This window comes from Nanorana parkeri, unplaced genomic scaffold (genome assembly GCF_000935625.1).
Source record: "Nanorana parkeri isolate BGI_ZX_2015 unplaced genomic scaffold, ASM93562v1 scaffold263, whole genome shotgun sequence".
Classification (NCBI taxonomy): Eukaryota; Metazoa; Chordata; class Amphibia; order Anura; family Dicroglossidae; genus Nanorana; species Nanorana parkeri.
Window position 1 is genome coordinate 990,022 of NW_017306531.1, and position 22,895 is coordinate 1,012,916.

The following is a 22,895-nucleotide window of genomic DNA, read 5'->3' on the forward strand; positions in this document are numbered from 1 at the left end:
CAACTCTCCTTATTTTGTCCAAGTGTATGGTTACTGTAACCAAAATATGAGGTCTTTTTGAATAGAAGGGAGTGAGCGGAGGTCTTGGGTTTTCCCATAGAGCAAGGGAAAATGATTCCTCCCAGATGGATTGAGCAGTGTGGAGTTTCTGGCAGATTCACAAAGCAGTTCTTCTTCTTCCTCTGCCTATGAACACAAACAAGCTTTGCATTAAGAATATGTGCTTAGCAGGCTGTATTGCCGGGACAAGGTGCCCTTGCCTTCTGTTACTGCAGGGATAGAAAATGACTAGCTCATGCTTCGGTAATGAATGGCTAGACTGGACCGGGGAGCTGTTATGCTCACCTGACCTCCTAATGCTACAGGAAAACATGGTTGTTTCATTTAATGTTCCTTCTTCTGATCTGCTCTGTGCTTTGCCGGTGACTCCTAAAAGCTGGGGTTTTCTTATACATTGTATAGGGTTCTAAATATAAATAAGATACTACAAGTAACTTGTAAATCAAGTATTATATTAAAGTACACGTGCGCCCCATATTTTGGCCCCTCTCCAACCCTCTAGCTAAGCTAGCTTAGACCACCAACTGATGAGCTATACCAGTGAGCTCTGCTAGCATATCAATGTATATGGCAAGTATCAGTGTCGGCATTCTGATATCCACTTCTAGTGACGCCAACCAGTGTGGCACTGGTGAGAGTCCATAGAGGTTACTTGGCATTGCTAAGATAAAACATATCTAAACCCCAAAACAATGTTGTGTATTTCCTCTCCTCAGCGCGGTCACGAGTCGCGAAGGTGTGAACCGATTGCGCTGTGGGGTCCATTGTTTTCTAATGGCACCCTAGTCGCACCAGGCGGATCGCGATTCCGCCCATGCTTACGAACACGGAAAAACAGCCGCGCGTCGTGTATCGCAAAAAAAAGGTAAATGTACCTTTTTTCTGAGATTGTCGCGCTGATGTCACCCCATTCAGATCAATGGGGCCACGCGGCAATTGCTGCCTGCATTGTGCAGGACCACGTGATCACGGATCACGGAGGTCTGCAACGGGCCTTACTTGGTGATTCTGCCAGTAACACACTTCCTGTCCTAGGGAGGCAACAATCTATAGTATCAATGGAGGAGCAAGGCTGTCACCCTAGGCTGCTTACTGTGATTTGAACTACAAACACCTGCTCCTCATGTCCATTACGTCAGGAGGAGGGGATTTGTAATTGGCTCCAAAATTCCATATATATTTGTGCTCCCCTGATATAAAGTATCTTCTTTCCTAATACCTCTGGCTTGCTTCTGGTCTGGTTACCTGTACGTTACAGGTAACCAGACCAGATGCTGCAGGTAACGTTACAGCTTTGTGTTCCTGTCACACAGAGTACTTGTGTTTTGTGAGGACAGCACTGAATATTGTAGGTCTTCCATTCTCCGCCTGTCCATCATTTGCTGTTCCATGCAGTCATTTTCCAGAGTCCTGCGAGCTGCAGTTTCCCATATCACTCCAGAGATTACTCAACATGCAGGTTTGCAGATAAGCGCTTGATGGTTTCTCGGAGGGAGGGTCATGTAATGGAAACTAAAAACTGATTATTCTAATACGTTTAGAAGCCATATCTGCTGTGTCCAGCACTTTATCTGCCGCTGACCTCCATTTTATATAACAGGGTTATTGTATGTAGGTTGCCTCTCCAAGCACTATATGTTGATCCATAGCTTTTTATCTTCAAAGATAACACTGACCGTATCCATCCAGAGTCCTCCAAGGCTTCTAGAAGGGTTTTGTGTGCCGATCCTGTAATTGATGACTCTGCTCCTTGGCTGTTGAAGGTTTGTTTGCAAGGATTATCTTAGTTAATGGGTTTCACTCTGAAAGACTTTTATCAGCAATACAGGATGTACAGAACACAAAGCAAATCAGCATGACCTGAATGGCACGGCACAGCACAGTGCTTTCCTTAGTCTTAATGATACCTACATCCGAGAGGCAGTAATGGGGTGTAAAGTGCAATGACCCATAGCAACCAATCTGTTTTCGTCTTTCATCAGTTTAGAGGTGTCAGAACAATGAAAGGGATTACTGATTGGTTGCTGTGGGTACTGTACTTTGCACCCCTTTATTGCTTCTAGAGTGTAGGTATTAAGCCAAACTCCAGATAAAAGACTAAAAGCTGCAAGACAAATGCATGAACTGTTCTGTTCAGCTAGTCCAATGATCTCATCATAGGCAGCTTGGTGACCTAACTTTTCTCTACTGTAGCTTGGGTAAGAGCCTGCCCGAGCCTGAAGCCAAAGCAGCACACTAATGAGGTCAGCGCTTTGTTCTGTCCAGTAAGCATGGCCAAACTGTTGCCTTCCTTGCCCTTGGCAATACAGTAGAGCGCTCACTGGCTTGTGTGGTACAGGGGATTACCAGACAGATCCAGGTATTTCTGCTAGTTCTATGTAAAATAAATGGAATACCTTTTCATAATAAATACATCCCTGGATAAAATGGCAATGTAATACAATCTGCCTGAAGGTCAGCTATAAGTTTTTGCTTTGCTCAGAAATTGCATTAAAGCTGAACTCTGAACACAAACGTCTTCATTTTATTCTATATTCCTTCATAGCCATAAAGGATATAAATCCACGTTGTGTGCACTGACTGTCTTTGCAAATGCCCTGCAGGCTCCACCCAAGCTGCAGGAGGGGGTGGATACAAGACCAGTCACCCTGCACAAGGAGAGAGAGCTTCAGTGGCTGGTCGTTATACCAGGTAGCTCCTGCACAGTGACAGTGTTGCACTGGATTACTGCACAGATCTGGAAGAAACACCTAAAGCTCACCAAGATTCAATCCAAATAACAATACACACGTCTCTTGTATTTAGACAGTAATTGCTTATCACGGAGTCCAGCTTTAAGAAGGAATATTACTTGGCAGTCAGCATGTGTATGTACGCAGTGCTTTAGCCCGTCTTTAGTGTGTTCCTGAGAAACCTTTGCAGTTCATTTAAGGCCTGTTACGCTCATTCAACTATATTACTAATGTCTTGATTGGATTTCCCCCCTGAGATAATGAATCCTGCATAAGCCAGTTACACTGCAGGGTATGGCATACAAATGCATGTGCCCACTGTGATTTCTCTGTGATGATACCACATTTGACTTGCAGCATGATAGGATGGTGATGTCTAATAAAGTACATATCTGAGCTGCTCCATTACAGGGATTAGACGACTGAAGGCTGGAAACACTCGACCTGCCTTTCTATCGAAGGCTTGGCTCTTCTGATTGATGCCTCAATGAGGTTAGAGCCCATACTAGGACCACAGTGACTAGAGATGGAGAAAGGTCTAGAAGTGGACCTATTGAAGTCACTTTATACCGCCATAGGAGTAGTTCCATCTCATTTTCCCAGCAATTTATAACAATGAATAATGGCTGCTTTAGTGTGTTGCGAATCCTCAGTAGCAGAATCACTGCCAAATGTCCTTGCAAATTAGTCGTTTTTATCCCTGTGATGAAGAAGAAAATAAATACTTTATTAAAAATGTTTAAATGCTGATTATTATACAGGATTTATAAAGCGCCAACAGTTTGCACAGCACTTTACAATATAAGGAAGACATTGCAATCACAATACAATTCAAGACAGGATGGTAAGGAGAGTCCTGCCCCTGAGGGCTTACAATCTAAAAGGGAGGGGCAACTGATACATGAGGAGGTAGCTGTGTGGGGATAAGTTGTTGTTTGATGTGGGATATTGAGATGTCAGTCAGAAATCTGATTCCTGCAAGAATTTTCTAATAACCGATATAGATCTATATAGATAACAGGCATAGAGAGCCCACAGATCCATACAACCCTCTCTGATATCTGATGCAGCAATCATGTGCACAGAAGTGACACCATTCCTATCTTACTGGTTTGGTGTCACCAATCCTCAAGTCTAGGAATAAACATTACAGGATACTTGACATACTCATATTACTGTTACTTGTTTTGGGGGAAAAAAGTTGCTAAATGACTGTTATCAGTGAACAAAAGGAAGTTCTTACTGTGTGAATCACATTGCATTGTATTCAACCGTTAAGAAATAAAAACTGAATCTGGGAAGTGAAACCAACTAGTGTACAAAACCAATACTGCCTAGTCATGAAACTTCATCAAGTTACCTAAATTTATTGAACTGTCATTGTTCTGTGGCAGGACTTGAAGTCGATGCTTTAAGGGAGACTGTGATCAGAGAACTGTAGATGACATTATTGAATTGTTGTGGTTTTTAAAGGTGTCAGCTATTATTCTGATGCTGGCTTGACTTCCTAGCAAGCCGCTGCTCTGCAACATCCATGTAGGATGAGAGGTCAGGCTTTCCGAATTTCTCTGGCTAGTGACTCCATAGGCCATGAGACTAGGATGGGAATGACATGGGGACCTGCTGAAGAAGACATCTGTCCAAAGTGAAGGGAAATCTGTACTGTTGTCACCATAACAGGTGCTTTTTTTTGGAAGATTTCACATCATTTTATGCTAAGGTTAAAATGGCCATGAGGACAAGAAGGATGAGTCTTCCCAAGGGAATGCAGACATCAATAAAGAAAAAACTGACAGAGGTTTTAACCCTTCTCAGCTCTATACAAAATGAAAGGCTTTAGATACACCCTACGACCATTCACACCAGTGCTCTGCGATAATGCAGTACATGATCATGCCCATTACATGCAAATACTGTGCACTGCACGGCCATAAATTATGCGTTCACGATTTTGGGTCATTTGTGGTGCTTTGAATGTGTGAGGCACGGACCAGGCTGGTGTGAAATAGGCCCCCAACCTCCCCAAGTGAATGGAAACAGTGACACACTATCACCTGCAAGGAGCAAGGGAAAGGGTAAGAGACATCAGAAAACATTTCTGAACTGCTAGCACAGAGGTAGGCAAACGCCGGCCCTTCACCTGTGTCGAAACTACAAACCCCATTATCCACCTGCCTCTGGGAGTCATGCCACAGCCTAGCACATCTAATTTCTCATTGGCTGTTAGTTACAGAACAATAACAGGAAGCCATGCCAATACAAATCTGGGAGTGCTGACCTAATTTAAAAGAAATACAAGCTCCAGACCTGTATTCCTGGTCCTGACTTTATTCCCTAGAGATTTACAGATTTAGAGCAATTCTGTAGGACATTTCAGATGTACTGGATTTTGCTGGCTGCATGCTTGTTCTAAATCTGTAACTCACTAGGTAGCACAACCAGGATGAGGATGACCACACCGGAACCGGCACAGTTTACAAACAAATGAAAAGTAACTGGTTCTAAGGGCTGTGCTGTTCTGCTATAATGCAATATACAACATGGCCTATTACCCTCATTGGCCACCATCCCTGTGATCTGAAAATGAAATGCGTTTGATGATGTAGCAGGGATGGCCAAACTGTGGCCATCCAGCTGTGGTGGAACTACGAATCTCATGAGGCTTTGCAAGATTCTCAGAGCCACAGACATGACTCCGGAGAGAGATGCTTCATGGGATTTGTAGTTTCACCACAGCTGGAGGGCCGGAGTTTGGCCATCCCTGATACAGCCTTTTATATTGCCTGGTAAGAATGAAATGAGATGCCCTGCTGAAGTCTTTTAAACATCACAAACATGGGGATATATTATAAACAGAACAGTGTTTTGAAGTGTTGTATCTTCTGTCTAGTGACAGACCCAGCTACACTATGTTGAACATGAGAGTTGATTTACTTGTTGCAGGTTGTATTTGCACACATAGCACAGCAGTGTTCTATCAGCTGATGTAAGTCTGATCTGATCCTGGGAACACAAAGTTTACTTCCTGACAAGTCTTACCAGAACTGCAACACATTCATAGTTCCGCATTGTGCCAGGGAAAAAACAAACTGTCACATTGCTAGTGATTTTAGGCTCATTCAGAGCACACATTTGCAAGCTGTCCCAAGTAATCCCTTAATCAGGGCAACGTCGTCTTAAATTAGATGCAGTATAATTTGTTCGGTACCTGGGGTGGGTAAATTGATTGAGAGGCTGAGGTTGGAGGGGGGTGGTGGTGGGGGTTTCCGACACTCCTGAAGACAAAAATAAAGTCATATTATATCCTATGCATCAAAGCAATAATTACGTAGCAAGTGCCAATAAAAATCTGCGTGCTAACAAGAGCATTGCTTGTGCCCCCCATGACCGATCAGTTCCCAACAGCCCAAGACTGAAAAGCAAGGAAGATTGAGTGATGTGGCAAAATAAATATTTACCTTTAACACAATTCATACATTCTGTCTAAAAGAGAAACTTCACCTTTATCTTAGAAATAACAACAAACACACCTTTAGAAATGTTTAGTAATGACAGTTTACAAATAGATACTTCTAGATAATTTCCGGCTTTGTATTCTTTGCGTGCCTTATTTCTCTTTTCCTCCCCATTCTTCTCACGATGACCATTTTTACTAAGGGCAGATTAAGGGCTTAGGATTACAGTTGAGATTTCCCAGCAATGCTCTGTGATGTAACCTTCCTGGGGTGCATCTCTAAGTCCTGGGCTACGTCACTAATTCCTAAGTGGACCAGGAAGTGGAAAATCGGTAATAGTAAGTAAAAGAAAAAAATGTTTTATTTAACCAATTAATGTAAGATGATTTCATATCTGCATGCATAGCTCCACGCTGATGGGATTATTAGTGAAAGGGGGTAGAGGTCCATTTTAACTACTCCAGGACCGCCCACTTTAAAAAAATGTCCTGTCCTAAAGTATTTCTACCAAGAACACGTCTGCTGCTGCAGCCGTGTTCTTGGTTATCGTTTGAAACAGCAGGCGATTGCTGTGAAGATACAAGCAATCTGACATCTATACAGCCGCCGGAATGCTTGTACAGTGCGGTGGAATATACTCCCCCCTCCGCCGCCAGCTACCTCGGGCTCCGCTAACCCCTGTGCGGGCCCAGGACCAGCACAGCGGGTCTCCTGCATCAATCGGAGGGAGATCAGCAAGCTTCTAGCTGCTGGTCTGCCCTCCAATCACTGGACCCAGAAGTGATGTGTATTGCATCAATTCCAGTGTCAGTGCACATTCTCCGGCTCTTAGAGTCAGGAGAAGAAGCTAGTGAAGCAGATCTCACACTAACGTCACACTCACCATCAAATAATTGTCGCTTGGGTAATTATAGGCTGTGCATGTCAATCAGTGTGGGTGTTAGATCACTGTGGTGTGATTACAATATGCACTATGATATCTAATTGCCCATAAGAGGAGATCTGGAAATCACAGGAAATGTTAATCCCTACTTTATAGAATGCATGACCCTGACTACATTGATCTGGAATATATGTCAAAAAATGCCAATGTGTTGTATAAGGAGTGTAAATATTATCAGTGGTGCACAGTAGACACTGTAAAGAGGGGTCTTCCTACCTGTAATTCCATCGCCATCCTGATCCTCTGTAGATGACCCCCAAAATTCTATGCAGATAATTACTTTTTAGATTTTTTTTTTACATGGGGATGGACATGAACCCCAATGAGACAGTGCTCCTGTATTTATTAAGTGACAGTGGGGCATGTGTTCTCTGTACCCAAAAGCACCAGATTTTCCTCGAGACCAATGGCATGGGGGAAATATGAAGGTGACCACCGTCATGTAAAAGCACTGGGATCACTTGTAAGAAGTCTGGTAGAGAGGAGTTTCTGTGGCTCCTAAAAAGCAGGTTAGGAAATCGTGCTGATAACATGGGGTTTATGCAAAAGACCTGTCGCCATAGTGTTTCTTAAGAAGGTGTTCAGAGATCACAATCAAATTAACAGTTTGGCGACCACACCATGAGAACTGAACCCTTCAAGCTTCCTGTCGCTGAGATCAGACTCCAAATGTGATTGCTTTCCGGCAGCTGACAATCTTTCTATGGTCACGCACCGTTCCACTCGTATGTTGTTTTGTAACTGTGGTGAATGACTGTACAGTACAAGTGTCTGATAAGAAATATAATCTTCATCCACAACTTCTTTTTGAAGTCCCTGCTTACTGGCTCTGACCTAAGGGTGTGGACAGCATTAGCCTGGAGGGGCCCAGGAGGCACTAGCCTGGGGAGGCATTAGCCTGGAGGGGTCCAGCAGGCAGTAGCCTTCAGCTGGTTCAGTCCAGACATGCCGTGCCAGCTGACAGAACAAGGAAAATATGTATTTATAAATGTGAATAGACACATAGGCTCTGTATAAAAAACAAAGGGAGTCTAGAATGCAGTGACAAATCTTTTTTACGTAAACACTTTTTCCAGGTCATAGTTAATGATACCTATTTTGAGCTGCCCATGTATTGCAAAATGGTTTGCAGTAGCAAGATAGCGTGAGAGAAACTGTTGCAGCCTCTGCCTTTCTCATGCAAATTATTATTTATAGTCGTGCTATGCACATGTTTAGATAGCCGTAGTCTGAGCAGTTACACTCAAACCAGGAATTCCTTCCCAGCCTGCACACGAAATACATTCTCTGCCATGTACAGCTTTGCTGTCTTCATGGGAATAAGACTCTGACATTTATAGGCCTTATATAAGATATAGAGGGTGCTAAGGAACTCTATGCCCCGGTTTCGGTGTTATAGATACAGTCTTACATTTATTAGATATTTTGTTTCTCAACTAACCTGGGGGAGACGTAAAGAGAGCAGACATTTGTTAGCATCCGGTGTTTAAAGTGACATTAAAGTCAAACTTTTTTTCCCCCCTTCCTAATACTGCTGTAAGGACTTACCTTAAATGATGTCTCTTAATCAGATCTTCTTCTTTCCAGTAGTTTTTAGCTATTCCTCCAGCGCTGGTGCGGGTCTCCGATCCAGCGCTGTCCTCCTCTTCTCTCATGTCCCACGGCATCTGTGTGGGTGCACACTGCTCTATATACTTACCTTGTGTCTCTCCTCGTCTCCCGGCCGAACATCTGAACTGCGCATGCGCCCGCCCCGATTTCCTGTGCGGCCTCCCGAGAAATTTTCAGATGTTTGAATGGGAGCGCACGGCGAAGGCGCAGGTAAGTATTAACCCTTTGAAAAAGTTTTTTTTTTTTAAATCGTTTTGCATATATCTACTGCTTGCCAGCAGTAGACATATGCAAAAACATGCGAGGATTTAATAACCCTTTAACTTCCACCCTAAAGTGACGGTTCAAATCTGATTCGTTTCTACAGGTAATCAATGGTACCAGTTTATAAAAATGTACCATCAAACATTCGAAAACAGTCTACGAATGATTTTCCTCCCACCCTCAGACACATGGGTTTCTGTTCATAAAGTGGTGAATTATTCATTTGCTGACCATTTGCTGCTTTTTCACCAGCAAACACCTGTTGGATGGTTCAAAATATTCATAAAGCACATTTGCCAGTGTGTTCATCCAGTCAAGGAACATTCGCTGCCATTGACTTGGTGATTTATCATTGCTTTATATAGTGACCTCCCCCCTTTTGCTCCATTTTTAATGTACTGCAAATTCAAATTTGACCTAAAATCTTCACTTGCATACAATGGCCCGTTTTCTATGGGAAACTTTATAAGTGTATTGAGAACAAAGGCAAATAAAGGGGGATTAAGGCGTCTGACATGCAGTTTTCAGCCAAAAACCAAACCCAGCCATAACGTGCCCCCTGAAGATGCTGATCATCTGCCAGTTGCCGGTTTGAATGATGATCATGGATTGCAGTGCTTCTTTCTGCTGTCTGTGGTGTTTAGAAAATCTGTCTACCATGGCCAACAACCATAGGGAATTTTATATAAGACTGTATATACAAATGTTATGCAAGAAATGGAAATCTTGCTGGGCCGCTCTATCCGCATTACATAATTTTCTATCCCGGTTATGCAAAAGAGATTTTAACACTCTGTTTAAGGAGCTTATCAGAATGGAAAGTATTTAATATGAAGTTGGGAGAGAAATTTCCCACACACGCCTTACTTCCTGTCTGGTAATCCCACAGTAGATAATATCCAACGGTTATTTTGTTAGCGCCTTTCCTCCCAATGGCACCTTACGATATCTCAGTGTCTGTAGATGTGTGGTGACTTTTACATTTTCGAGTGACACAACGCTGAGGTGTGAATGAACTCCATTGAAAATAATGAGAAATGTGCAATAAAATGCTTGGGTTTGAATGAGTGTCTTAATGTCTGAACATGCAAGTAACCTAAAGTGGTTTTAAACTCTCACACTTTTTTTTTTTACAATATTGAATTCAGCTCAAACAAATATATATTGTCCAGCAAAGTATTTCTTCATATCTTTGCCCAAGCACTTAATCATCATATTTCTGAACAGCTAGCTCCAACTCTCTTGGTTCTGCTTCCCTGAACTTCCTGTCCAGTACAAAATCACAAAGGACAGAGCAGACTCCCATCAACTGTCCATCTACTAGCTAGGAGAAGGGAGGAATGAGAAGCATGGAGCAGAGGGAAGTGGCTTTGCCTTGCTGTGTCTGTGTTTTTGTGGAGATGCGCAAACACGGGGTTCTATGGAGCCACCCTTAAGGGAAAGGAGCCAACCTAAAACAGGATATTGGGGCTAGTGCTCAGTGGACCAGCTGGTTCTTCTGCAAACTTTTCAATATCAAGGAATAGCATTCATTGCAAGTGATATAATCAGCATTTGAAATCGCTTTAAGATTTGACTTTAATATCACTGTAAAAGTATTTACTATGGTCGTTGAATATTCACTATGCCAAACGAACAGCTTCTACTCCTTTAGTAAATCCACCCCACTATGTGCCTTCTTATAAATGCAATCTTTAATGCACACACACACGCGCGCGCGCTTTGAGGTTGATTTATGGTGAATGCAAAGTGAATGTTCACTCAGTTAAGGGAAGCTGTGTTCACTTTGAAAACACAATGCTAATTATTGGAAAATAAAAGAAAATAAAGATTTTTGTGTGGGCGTGGTTGAATGATTGAATAAGCTTCATCTTCTTTACAAAGCTAAGTGAACACAATATTCCTTTAGTAAACCATCCCCATTGAGCAAGTAGTGCAGGTCTGTTTGGCAAGCACAGCCTGCAAAGACTCTTGTTCACATGCCAGCGTTAAAACCCAGAAAGTTGTGAAATGGGGCTTGACAACACTGAGGTTGGAATTCACTAATGGGATTGGCTGTGGGCACTTTAGTCAGCCTCATTATATAGCAGAGAAATCTTTTACATGTATCAATAGGCTTGTGTGCATCTCAGGGAGGTGTTGTTGCTTCCCTGATTGGTAATAATAAGTGATTAGGGCTGTGGGTTGCCATGGTAACACATCTGAAGGTTAACGGCTGGGGCTGTATGTGTCAAACATGTCGAATTCGTGCACGGCACTTTCAGTTCTCCAAAGATAATTGTGTTCAGGAATGCTGGCCAGTTTCGTTTTTCGTTCACGTTTCTGCTTACAGCTGTAGAACAGATGATCCATTTAAATCATTAATTCCTTCATTTTAATTCCCAGCAAGGCTTGCAAAACAAATCATGCATAAAACACACAAACCCACTCCTTCCACAGAACATTGTGAAAGTTTTACAAATGTTTTGTTGATGTTTTGAAGCTTGATTATTTAGTTGCATTAGTAAAAGGGAATTTTTGGGGTGCTTCAGTATTGGCAAATGTAGCTGCCGCGTACAGGAACCTAAATAGATCTAAAGACCTTGGCTATGAATATACTGTAATTCCAGCTGTTGTTCTTCACTGCTGGAACATAGATATTTGATCGGTCTCCGTGCGGAACAGTAGCATTTTACTATGCAGGGTTTAGTCAAAAAGAAACTTTGTACCATTTGTTTTTCTTAATCATGCCAAATGAAGGTATATGATCAAAGAATGATGGCACTAGCAGGAGTCACTGGCAATATGCATTCACTGGCATCCATTGAAAGGCTGACCAGTGCTTACAGTGACACTAAACTCTGGAGATACATTTTAAAAATGCATTCAAGTACTTTATTAACAATAATGTATCTTATTTGTGTATCACTCGGCTGTAGATCCCCAAATCATCTCTGAATTGGTACTGACACTGTCCTTCCTTCTGGAGGCTGGCTACTTTTGTTCCCCATGGTCCCTGTGTGTGTTGTAAAGTAGTCACCACTCCCATGATGGACTACAATCCCAATATAAATTGGCTAACTAAAGGGGAGAATGTAGCCCATGCATGCATTTTTAAGATTTAACTCTTGAGTTTAGTGTCCTTTTAAAACACATTCTTGCCATTAACAATACACCAAAGGTCCCCTATACACAGGCATCAAAAGGGGAACCCTTCGAACAACCCTTGACGTTCAGAAGAAGAGCCTGTTGTCTCAGATCACTCAGCGCGTACAGGGGTTTTGCAAAGCGCTGTCTACATTCAGGTGAATGCTTGCTGTAGCATTCACTGAACTTTACAGTGCAGCAATTGTACACGTTAACAACTTTTCTTACTGGCTAGAGACAAAAGTGACAAGATGCCAGTATGTGAGACTTAAAGGAAGTGTCAGGTGTAAAGAGTAGGAGCTGCCACTTCATTTTTGTGACGGAAAGTATGTGTTCCTATTTTTTTTTTTTTTTTATAACTAGCTTTAATTAGTCAATGTTCATACTGCTGGTTCTTGTTGGTTTCCACAAATTAGAAGCACAATGGGGGGAATTTATCAAAACTGGAGCAGATAAAATCTGGAGCAGCTGTGCATGGCAACCAATCAGCTTCTCTTTTCAGTTTGTCCAGTTAGAATTTGAAAATGAAAGAGAGAAGCTGGTTGCCATGCACAGCTGCTCCAGATTTTGTCTGCTCCAGTTTTGATAAATCCCCTTCAATGTTTATAATAAATCCTAATTAGTCCAAATCAATGTGAATACAAATAAAATGAAGAACTCGATAATTGTGATATTCAGATGTATTTTTTTGTATGCTTTTATCAAACCATTGGACGAGAGTAAAAGAATGACCTCTTATGCAATTTTTTGTTTTTCTTTTCTAGGGGACATGATTTCTTAGTGAATTTGGACTGTATGACTATTTATGAATCTCCTGAATTTGACCAAATACGACGATTGTCTACCCCTTCTACCTCTGGACTTGGCTCCAATTACCACACAGTGTGGAAATACTTCTGCAGAGATCACTTTGGATGGAGGGAGTACTCGGAGGTAATTCAGCTGTTTTGCTTCGTTGTTCATAACATTCAATTGTCTCCATAGGATTGTCATCAGATGTTGATTGGATGGCTGCTCATAAAATAGGCAGCTTGCAGTTACAGTAGACATCGAGCATTCATCTATTTATGTACGGAAGAATTAAACATGTCCCGACCCACCAAACTGGCCTTCTATTGCCAGCCAGGTTAGGAAAAACATGCTGTGTTATCAGCCCTCCCTAAGTCAGTATGAGGTCCAAAGTGCCCATATCTGCCTCCTTCCATCACCTCCTGTTTACAATTCGTACAGGAGCTACCTGTATTGAAGTATTGAGGCGTTGAATGCAGCAGTTCAATAGAACCAGGTAGAAAAAGATCTCATTAAACATTTTTGTGAGTAACCACCTAAAGTGTGGAAAAAAAACGCGTATTAAAACATTTGCTGAAACATTTTTTGCATGCAAATGTAAAATGTTTATTGCGATAAATAAGGTAACTATCCATTTGTTTTGTCAAACAGCCTGTGGTGAAACTGATAGAGGAAGCCAATTTCCGTGGGCTGAAGGAGGTCCGCTTTGTCACTTGGCATAACCAGTATATACTGAACATCAAAGATGGCTTCCAACAGAATGCCTGCTTCAGGAAAGAAATTAAAAGACGGCCCTTCTTCCGATCCTCTGTGATGTTACTGCCACATCTACAGTAAGTAGCCACATTCTATATATTTGTTATTTGTGCATACTGGGTTCCCTTTTATACAGACACTGACCTTGCCCATTAGGCTTACTCCAGATTTGTGAACCTGTATGTGCTTCAGACATAATTGAAGTCGATGGAAAGCCGTATAACCTTAATGGGTGCAGGAATTGAGCATCAGTTTTCTGTTGAAAGGCATTCATAGACATCACTTCTCTGTCTTCTTGACCTTGCCTAATGGAAACCTCTGGTGGTAGTCTGATAACACAACTGTTGTTTGTATTGGATATTTTTGGGTTGTAGATTATTACCCTCCACCCTGATCTGTCAGATTGTTGTACAAACAGGAAGCACATTCAAGTCCTCTTAAAACAGAAGATGTGTCTTTCTTACTGCCGGTTCTATCTGCCTGTCTCAATGGCAGTATCCAGTATCTACATGTTACCCTTCCATTGGCATCTGCCTGTCTCCCTGGCAGTGGTATATTTTTGTTTCACTGGCAGCGAGACATGCAGATCATTTCTGTTTTCAGAAGGCTCATTTTATGTCACATTGCTTTAACAGAGGACTTTGTGGTTTCATTAAATTAATCTCACCATAACCTAGTCTAGTTATATTCTGTAGTTGGGTCATAGCTATTCCAGAACATATGCCCATGTGTTTACATGTGAAGCACAGAGAAGTAGTAGGATATTTTGTTTGGATGGATCTTTTAGCTGCAATCATTTTATATATCATCAAGTATAAATCACTGTCTCTGTTGGAAATGTGCATCCTCTATTCTGCATGTCTGCCTATAGAAATTGTTGCGTGAGATTTTTACATATGACAGATATAGGTTGAATTCTAATTACAGTGGGCTCTGGTGACAGCCGTTATTGAACAGGATGTTGCAGATGGTGACACTTGCTGTCACTCATTACACTATTATAGGCAGTACAACTTGCATGTTCCATTCTGTTATGGTATTCCGTCAGGGATTATTTTATGTAACAACGGAGATGCTGAGGAAAAACTGCGTAAAGGTAAAAAAAAAAAAAGAAAGTTCTCAAAAAAAATGATGGGTGACTTGGGGCGAAAAAGGAACTCACCCTGGGTTGCATGATCAAAAGTGTCTGAAGAAAGAACTATCCTTGTTGCCCATAGCAACTGTTCCTAGTCGTTTGTTTGCTGTGGCAACATGAAAAGCGGAATGTGTTTGCTGTAGGGAGTAAGAATGGTTCCTCCTTCATTTGATCATGAGGCCCTCTGTGGTTTGAGGAGTAGAACCTTAGTGATCAGATGATTCATTGAAGTCCTTAAAGCACAGCTGGTCACTTTTGTCCATGCCCACCCCCAGAAAAGTTTGTGTGGTAATGCTTACCATCATTGGGCCCTGCCTACATGTGTAACCACTCTCCGCAAAGTACAAGACAGGGATGCCATTTCTATGGTAACATTGTGCACTGTGAACAAGAAGTACCCTCTGTCAGGACATTGCAGATTCGTCATGTTCCACAGCAGTGTTGGCTTGGGTGAGCCACGTTTATGAGGTGCTGCAGCTTAATCTGTTTTGATTTGAAGCTGTAGAAAAGCAGTTTGTGGCATATCATGCACAGCTGGAGGAAGGATTGCAAGCCCAGTATTTAGGAACACTCTGTACTCGTAGGATAAAGTAGGAAGCTGTTAGTCTGCCCGGAGGCTTGACATGCACAGTCTAGCAAGAGCTTACATGCTGCACGTAACAGAGAAAGGGGCTCTGGAAGCAGTTAAGCATGTTATCATAGAATGCACACAGTCGCCATGAACTTTCAAGCATGCTGCACGTAGGAGATGAAAAAAAAGACACAAAAAGCGTAATGTTTTGTCTGCTATTTTTAGTACTTGGAGGTATATTCAATAGCCAGGCGTGTTTAGACTTGATCATCTCAGCTACAAGATCTGTGGAGCACTTGTAAAAGTCCCTAAACCTTCTGTGTGCAAGTCAGAAATTGCAGCTTACTGCAAGAATTTTAGGGCTACTTCGACTAGTATCGAGACCTTTTAAAGTTAGTGTCTGCTCAAAAATTATTTTTAATGTAATTCATTCCCCTTCCTCCCTGGAAAAGCAAACCACGTATATTTTGTTTAACAACTTTATCTAGGCAGCACAAAATCCTCTCCTTTGGTCTTCGGGCTGCCAGAGGAGAAATCCAAGACTGTACCCTTCAGAAGCAGGGCACCTTGTTGGATTATGTAGCCAGTCCTGATTGACAGTGGTTAGGGGAGAGGGTTATGAGCAGGTGCCGTGCAGCAGGCCCGCAGTGTTGTCACCCTCCTGGAGGAAGGGCTTGAGGGCCAGCAGGATCACCAGGCTTTAAGGAAAACCCAAAAGATTGGTTAGGTGTAATTTTGCACTTGCATGTATTTTTTTTTCCCAAGGCATACATTGGAGTTACATTTCGGGTACAGTTCTACTTTCATAGCTTACCTAAATAATACACCAAGGCTACAAAATAGAATAGAAATGACTAGTTTCTTCTAAAGTTCTGTACAGGCTCACACGCACGAGTTGTCCGTCCTTTGTTTTTTCTGTTCCTCTTTTTTTTTTTAACAAAAACTAGAGAAGAGGATAGAACAGAGCATTAATAGGTGTCCTTCCCCTCTCTGCAGAACTGAATTTTCTGCATGTATCTGGATTTTTGAGAAAGATGAGCTATTACATTGTTATAAATATATTCTTCTCAACCACCGATCTGAATCTGATTGGTGGTTGTGGACAAATACCTTCATGGCATAGGAGGAATGCACTCCTACATCAGGCTATGCGCTATTTTCATCAGTATTTCTCTGTCTATCTTTGCTCCATGTGTTTTGAAGTTCTTTATGGAGACCAATTGCTTTGAGCTTTTGTGGTCTGCTCTGAGAAGAGAACTAAGAATAATTATTGTTAAAGGAGAACAATGGCGTAAGTGTTTCTCCCCATAGTTCTCCTAAGGGTCACAGGAGGATATAAACTAGCGTTCTCCCGTGACCCAAAGCTCAGTATATAGCGAGCTACAGCTTGCGGAATACTAAGACCGTCGCAGCCAGGACGGATCCTGACATTACTGTCGAGATCCACCCAGCTGCTTGATTGACAGCTGACTCTGCCTATCTAGAGGCAGAGCCAACTGTACCCACCCCCTCCCCTGTCAGTTCCGCCAGTCAGCACTGGAGGATCGGAGGGGGGGGCAATCCCTGCAGGGAGCTGTGAGTGACAGCCACGGCTCTCTGCAGGGAGATGATCGACAAGTGAGCGAGCGACGGTATGTGTTCGCTCACTTCCCGATCTATTGAGCCGACGTGTGACAGTTTCATTGTCACACATCGGCTCGAACTCTGAGGTTAAGTGAAAATCACTCGCCTCACAGTTCTCCTTTAAAGGAAAGGGAGTGGGTCACTAAACAGAAGGGCCTTGGTACCAAGCTCCATTTTCCTAAGCCCCCATTTACACTTGAGCATGAGTATTTTCTGGCAATGTTTGAAGTGGTGGGTTTTTGTTTGTTTTTTTGCACGTTTTGAGGTACTTGGGTGCAAAATCGTGCAAAAAAAATAAATAAATTATGTGCATTTTTCAAACATTCCCATTGAAGTCTGTGGGGTCAAAAATATGCGATTCTGCTGGAAAAGAAGCTCCTGTACTTTTTCGAGCTTCAAGTGACACAATGTTCTGGTGTAAACAGGCACTATTAAACATAATGCACTTTGGGAAACACAGGTTGTGAATGAGGGCTGAGAGGTAAACAGAACTCAACACAAAGTATTTTGGGCATAGAAAGAGTGCGCTTACCCAAGTATTTTTTTTTTTATTGGACACGTGGCTCCTAGTTGCTGTTCCAGTTCTGTAAAGAAGATGTTTATGTGTTACATAGTTACACAAGGACAGGTGAAAACCTCAGAGGTTTTATTTCTGTTTATGGTGCTCAGTCTCACGTTATGTTTTGTTTGTGCTGACAACTGTTCTTCCTGGCAATAGATGATGAGAACTAGTCCTCATCGCTTTAATCTTTAAAAGGTGCAGCATGTAGGGTTAATCATTTATAATAGTCAATTACTCGTATGTTCATATATTTTATGATCATACACAGGCATTCCATACTGTTTTATTAATTTATAAAGGTGTCACATACTATAAAACATAACAAAAGATCAACATTAGGTAGAAGCCAAGTTCTGCTTGTAGATGATTGGCATTTTGCTCACATACCACTCAAGATGCCAGTGTGTCTGTGGTGAGGGTAGTCCTTTGTGATTCCCAACATGCAAGCCTGCCCTAAATCTTGTTCTGTGATTTCATATTCAGCAAATGTAGTTATAGAAGTCATCTTGGTTCAAGACAAATTCATGTTGGCGACAAGCAGTTGTTCTAATTTATGAAAATATTGTATGCACTATACTTGCCAAGCTTTCTACTTGGCACCAGGGACTTGTATATGGAAAAGGAGAATAGGCGGGAAGCCCAGCAGTTTTGACTGCTGATGGTACTCTCACCGGTCAGGGTTTGTGATTTCCGTATTAAACAGCAGCAAGGCAGTTTCATTCGGAATTCACGGCCTTTGTGGCATAACACAGCTTGACATCCCATTAAAAGGAGTATGCCCGTCTGCATTTTTTCAATGAGCTTAATGTATGGTTATAATCCCTAGTTCAAAAGCTCTTACTGACTCCTACATTTCACTGACTGTCTTCTAAGTCCTCCAGTATTTTGTCCACCTTTTTGTGTGTGGGTGGATAGTCAAACATTAGCTAACTGGTCAACTTCCTAAAGATCTTTCTTCCCTCTGCCCCCTGCCCCCTCACAAACACACTTGGATGGTCATGGACATGTATGAGAATGTCAGAGAGCCACAATGCCCATCTGACCTCAGCATGAAATCAGACAGACGTTTTTAAGCCAGACCGGGGGCTCTGATTTTAGTGGTTGTGCTGTGAAATATCTAATAGATAGCTTGTCTTGTCATTTGAACGTACCACAATGTGCTGCCTACATCCAGATACTACCGAGACTTTATAGTATGAATTCACGTCTATAAACCTGGCTCCCCATTCAAACCTTAGTACCAATAATGCCGTAGTTTAACGTGCCTTTTATAATGCTTGATGTCAATGCCTTGCTTACAATGCCTTGAAAGTAACTCTAAGGTACACGTAATTGGTCTTGCCGACGGGCTGGCTACATTGCCTGTGCATGACATGAATAAAGGCTCTTTCAGCGTGTAAATGTAATGAATGGACTGCATTAAAATGCACGCTGAGAAGTAGTTTGCATTGATACAATACTTCATAGTTTTGTTTTATGGTGCTATAACGCGGCATAAATCTCAGTGCCCAGAAGATGCTGTTAGAATTTTTTGCAATTATGCTGTAAAATGCTGGCTCAGCTTAAAATCCATTCCCTGCTAAATGTTTCCTTTTATACAGAATAATTTACAATGCCGTAGCATTTACTACCAGTTTTGGTTTTCCATTACTGTGCAATATCATTGTTTGTTTGATGGGGCCGCAACGTAATGCTGTAGTTGCATACTGAGTATCGGTTAGTTCATTCATTTTTTAATGGGCACAGTTTCAAGAAGAACTCGCCTTATGATGATGATGATTTTATATGATGCATAAAGCTTGCAACGGCTTTGTAGTTTTTGGACAAAGCAGGATTAAACTTATATTTATCTGTGATGCATTGTTTAGAACTCTAGAATTCAGACCGTGCGTTAAAGTAGAACTCTAGCCTTGCCTTCAGTCTTGCACAGGCTCTACGCTACTGATATTTCTAGCTCTGATTAGAGCTCAGCTCATGTCCTGGCTAGAGGACATCCAGCATCCTCTAGCTCTATGCTTCCCTGTCTTACTGTCCTTGGCATGTCCCTTTCATTCATTAGATTTCAGTTCTTTCAATCCCAGAACTCAGAATTATATGTGGGTATTACCTAGGGAAGTCTACAAGCTAATGTAGCCTGGCTGGGAATGCCAGCTCCGCAGACTGATACTCACTTATCAGTGCATGCCCACTGCTTGCAACAAGGATGAGGGCTCTTGAGAAAAGTACCAAGGCAGGTTGCTGTAATGTTTTTAGGAAGCTATGTACAGCACCTCCTACCAGTCATAATCTGGCTGCATTGCATAGAGATACACACAGACTTAGTGATGACATTACTTAGTCTGGAAAAAAAGGTATTTAATGAAAACTGAGGTTTTATTAAAAAATCTCATTACCATATTAGTAAAGGGGGAAGGCGGAACCAGGAAAGGCAAACTATAAGTAGATTTAACTTCAGCTTAAGCTTTTGAGCTGAATGCGGGAAGAGTTGAGACCCTTGTCAGGAATTTTGCTGTACTTGTTTTTTAAAGGAATTCCTGTTCTAGTGACACGACGGTATGTGAGGAAATCTCAGACAGCAACAAACATCTTATAAGACACATGTTGCAATCAATACCTGACAACGTTTCTAACCCTTTTCCATCCTATTCAAACGGGAAAAAAAAATAGGGCTAATTTTTTTCTGTGACTGTAGATAGTGTGCCTCTTTGCAGTGTTAGCCATGTGTCACAGCTACAACAATTTTGTCTATGCTATATTGTTAAATCAACCTTTTTTTGTCAGTATCTGTCCACCTGGTGATGGTACAAAATCCAGACATGAAGCTAATTATACAATTTTTCTCTTTTCTAGGACACTGAGTGGAGTAACGCCAGCGAATTCCCCGGTGGATGAAGCGGCATCTCTGCAGGTTTTATCACCTGTCGCCATAACAACCCCAAACTTTTATCCTGAAACCTGGATCCCAATGGACTCATCTCAAGAGTTTATCCAAGTGCCTATGCCAAAGGAAGACAAGAGTTACCGAACAGTTTACACCCTCTTCCACAAAACGGTGCCCGAGACCAAGTTCCGCATTTTAAAGATAATGCGAGTTCAGAACCTCTTCCTATGGGAGAAATACAAAAGGTAATTTTTTTTAGCATAACAAATAACGTTACATTTACAAATGATCAGTAAAATCACTCCACCAACTGCAGAATACCGTTTGTGACCGTTCTTGACTCTACTAACAATCATTTTAATCTTTTCACAAATTCACAAATGAATCTACATTTTATGTACAGATTCCATACACTTCTATTCTACATATATTACTGCAATTTATAGAGGAAGTGGCAATCTATAATGATTGTAATCATTTTTAAAAGCGGTTACCCTTTATCAGGGTAAAGTTTCAGGTTCTCATGTAAAAAAAAAAACACCAACTGATTTTTTTCCTGCACTGCCCCACTGATCTGTTACTCTGTTTTTAGTGCTGTCCTAGCCCTGTATAAGATAGTGTGGGATAGTGTCAGAGATTACACACTCCTCTTCCTCCTTGCTGGTTTATGGACAGTGTTTTGCACCTGGCGACTGGCCACTCAAGCCTGTGCAATGCATCTTGGGAAGAGGTCACATGCTCCTCCATACCAGAACCTGATATTTACTGAATCACAATTTTTTTTATCACAAGGGAATCTGTCACTTTACTTTGAATGGGTAATGAAATTCACTAAGAACACAGTAAGTTTATAGAAAATCTCCCCAAAGTGGGTGGAAATCACACATTTGGCTGTTGTCCCTGGAACAAGTCTCACTATTCATAGATTTCGGGTCTAATTTTGTTCCAGTAGCAACGGCAGATTTTTGGATTTCCACTTTCTGTGCCACTAACAATGGTCCTCCTTCTTCTATCCAGCAATTATTGCCTATATGTAGATCATGCCCAGTGCCATCTTCCCCAGTAAAGTGTTGGAATGCCCACCTTTCTGAGGGCAGCATTATGTCAATTAAAACATTGATATATTTCATTTAAAGCATACATTTCTGAGGCATCATTAACCTTATTGAAGGTACCTAGTCCAGCTTTGCATTAATGGCATTTTTGTGCAAAGAATCGTTTAGTTGCTGTTCCAAGCTTTATATTTACCTTTCTGTCTTCTGTCACGTTTTAGGAAGAAAGAATTCATGACCAGGAAGATGACAGGGCTGGACAAGATTATGAACGAGCGACATCTGTTTCATGGAACTTCCCAGGACGTTGTTGATGGGATCTGCAAACATAACTTTGACCCTCGAGTCTGTGGGAAACACGCTACCATGTTTGGACAGGGCAGTTACTTTGCCAGGAAGGCAAGTTATTCCCACAATTTTTCCAAGCGGTCACCAAAAGGTGTTCACTACATGTTCCTAGCAAAAGTATTAACGGGAAGATATGTGGTGGGGAATCACACCATGCGGCGGCCTCCACCACTAAACCCTGGGGACATAACCAGTGATCTGTATGACTCTTGTGTGGACAATTTCTTTGAGCCTCAGATCTTTGTTATATTTAATGATGACCAGAGCTACCCATATTTTATTATCCAGTATGAAGAAGTTAGTAACACTGTCTCCATTTGATCTAAAATGCTGCTGATTTGAGCTCTAGGAGTCCTTTATTTGGAAACAAGAAAGCCAGAAACTTCCAAGCTATTTGATAAAGACCAACGGTGCACTTGTTCATAATTTATGTGCATATTGTACATAGTTTTTCTTTGTTAAGTTTGTGTGCCTTTTTTGTTAATAAAACCTTTTATTTATGTGAGTAAATAGCCACGTGTCGAAATAAAAACATTTTTTTGAGAATGTTTCAAGAATCATAATGCTAATGCCTAAAGCTAAGGTTAAAGGCTCAAACCACCCAAATATGACACTCCAGGTATAATGTGGGTAGTAGAGTCACCTGCTCGGTTCCCGAGAACTCCAGCTCTGACACCTCCCTGACTATTCTGTTCTGTTCTTAGTTCTCAAGCCTCTTACTTAGAGCAGAGATGTTCCCAATCCTACTGCTTTCTCCTTGATACATACAATTCTTAATCCACCAAAAGAGCGGGCCCCTCAGAATGACTTCAGAAAGGAACTTGTTTTTTACTTTCTATTGCAATCCAACTTTGGTTTGTACTGTATATTCTCCAACTGTCACAGTTGTTGGGTAAAGTACACATGGGACAGCCACATTTTGTAGTCTGGCTTCAGGACTGCTTGTTAATCTAGAAAAGCTAAACAATCATAGACAGGTTTATTGTC

General features: G+C 41.7%; 1 protein-coding gene across 1 annotated transcript in view; it reads left to right on the forward strand.

Annotated features, from left to right (window-relative positions):
• TIPARP (TCDD inducible poly(ADP-ribose) polymerase) overlaps nucleotides 1-22,418 on the forward strand; it is a 35,919-nt gene extending 13,501 nt beyond the window's left edge. Inside the window, exons 3-6 of the mRNA XM_018557044.1 lie at nucleotides 12,956-13,124; nucleotides 13,632-13,813; nucleotides 20,478-20,753; nucleotides 21,782-22,418. Coding sequence (XP_018412546.1) covers nucleotides 12,956-13,124; nucleotides 13,632-13,813; nucleotides 20,478-20,753; nucleotides 21,782-22,229 — 1,075 coding nt within the window. The 3' untranslated portion in view covers nucleotides 22,230-22,418. The remainder of the gene's footprint in view (nucleotides 1-12,955; nucleotides 13,125-13,631; nucleotides 13,814-20,477; nucleotides 20,754-21,781) is intronic.
• Nucleotides 22,419-22,895: the final 477 nt, after the last annotated feature.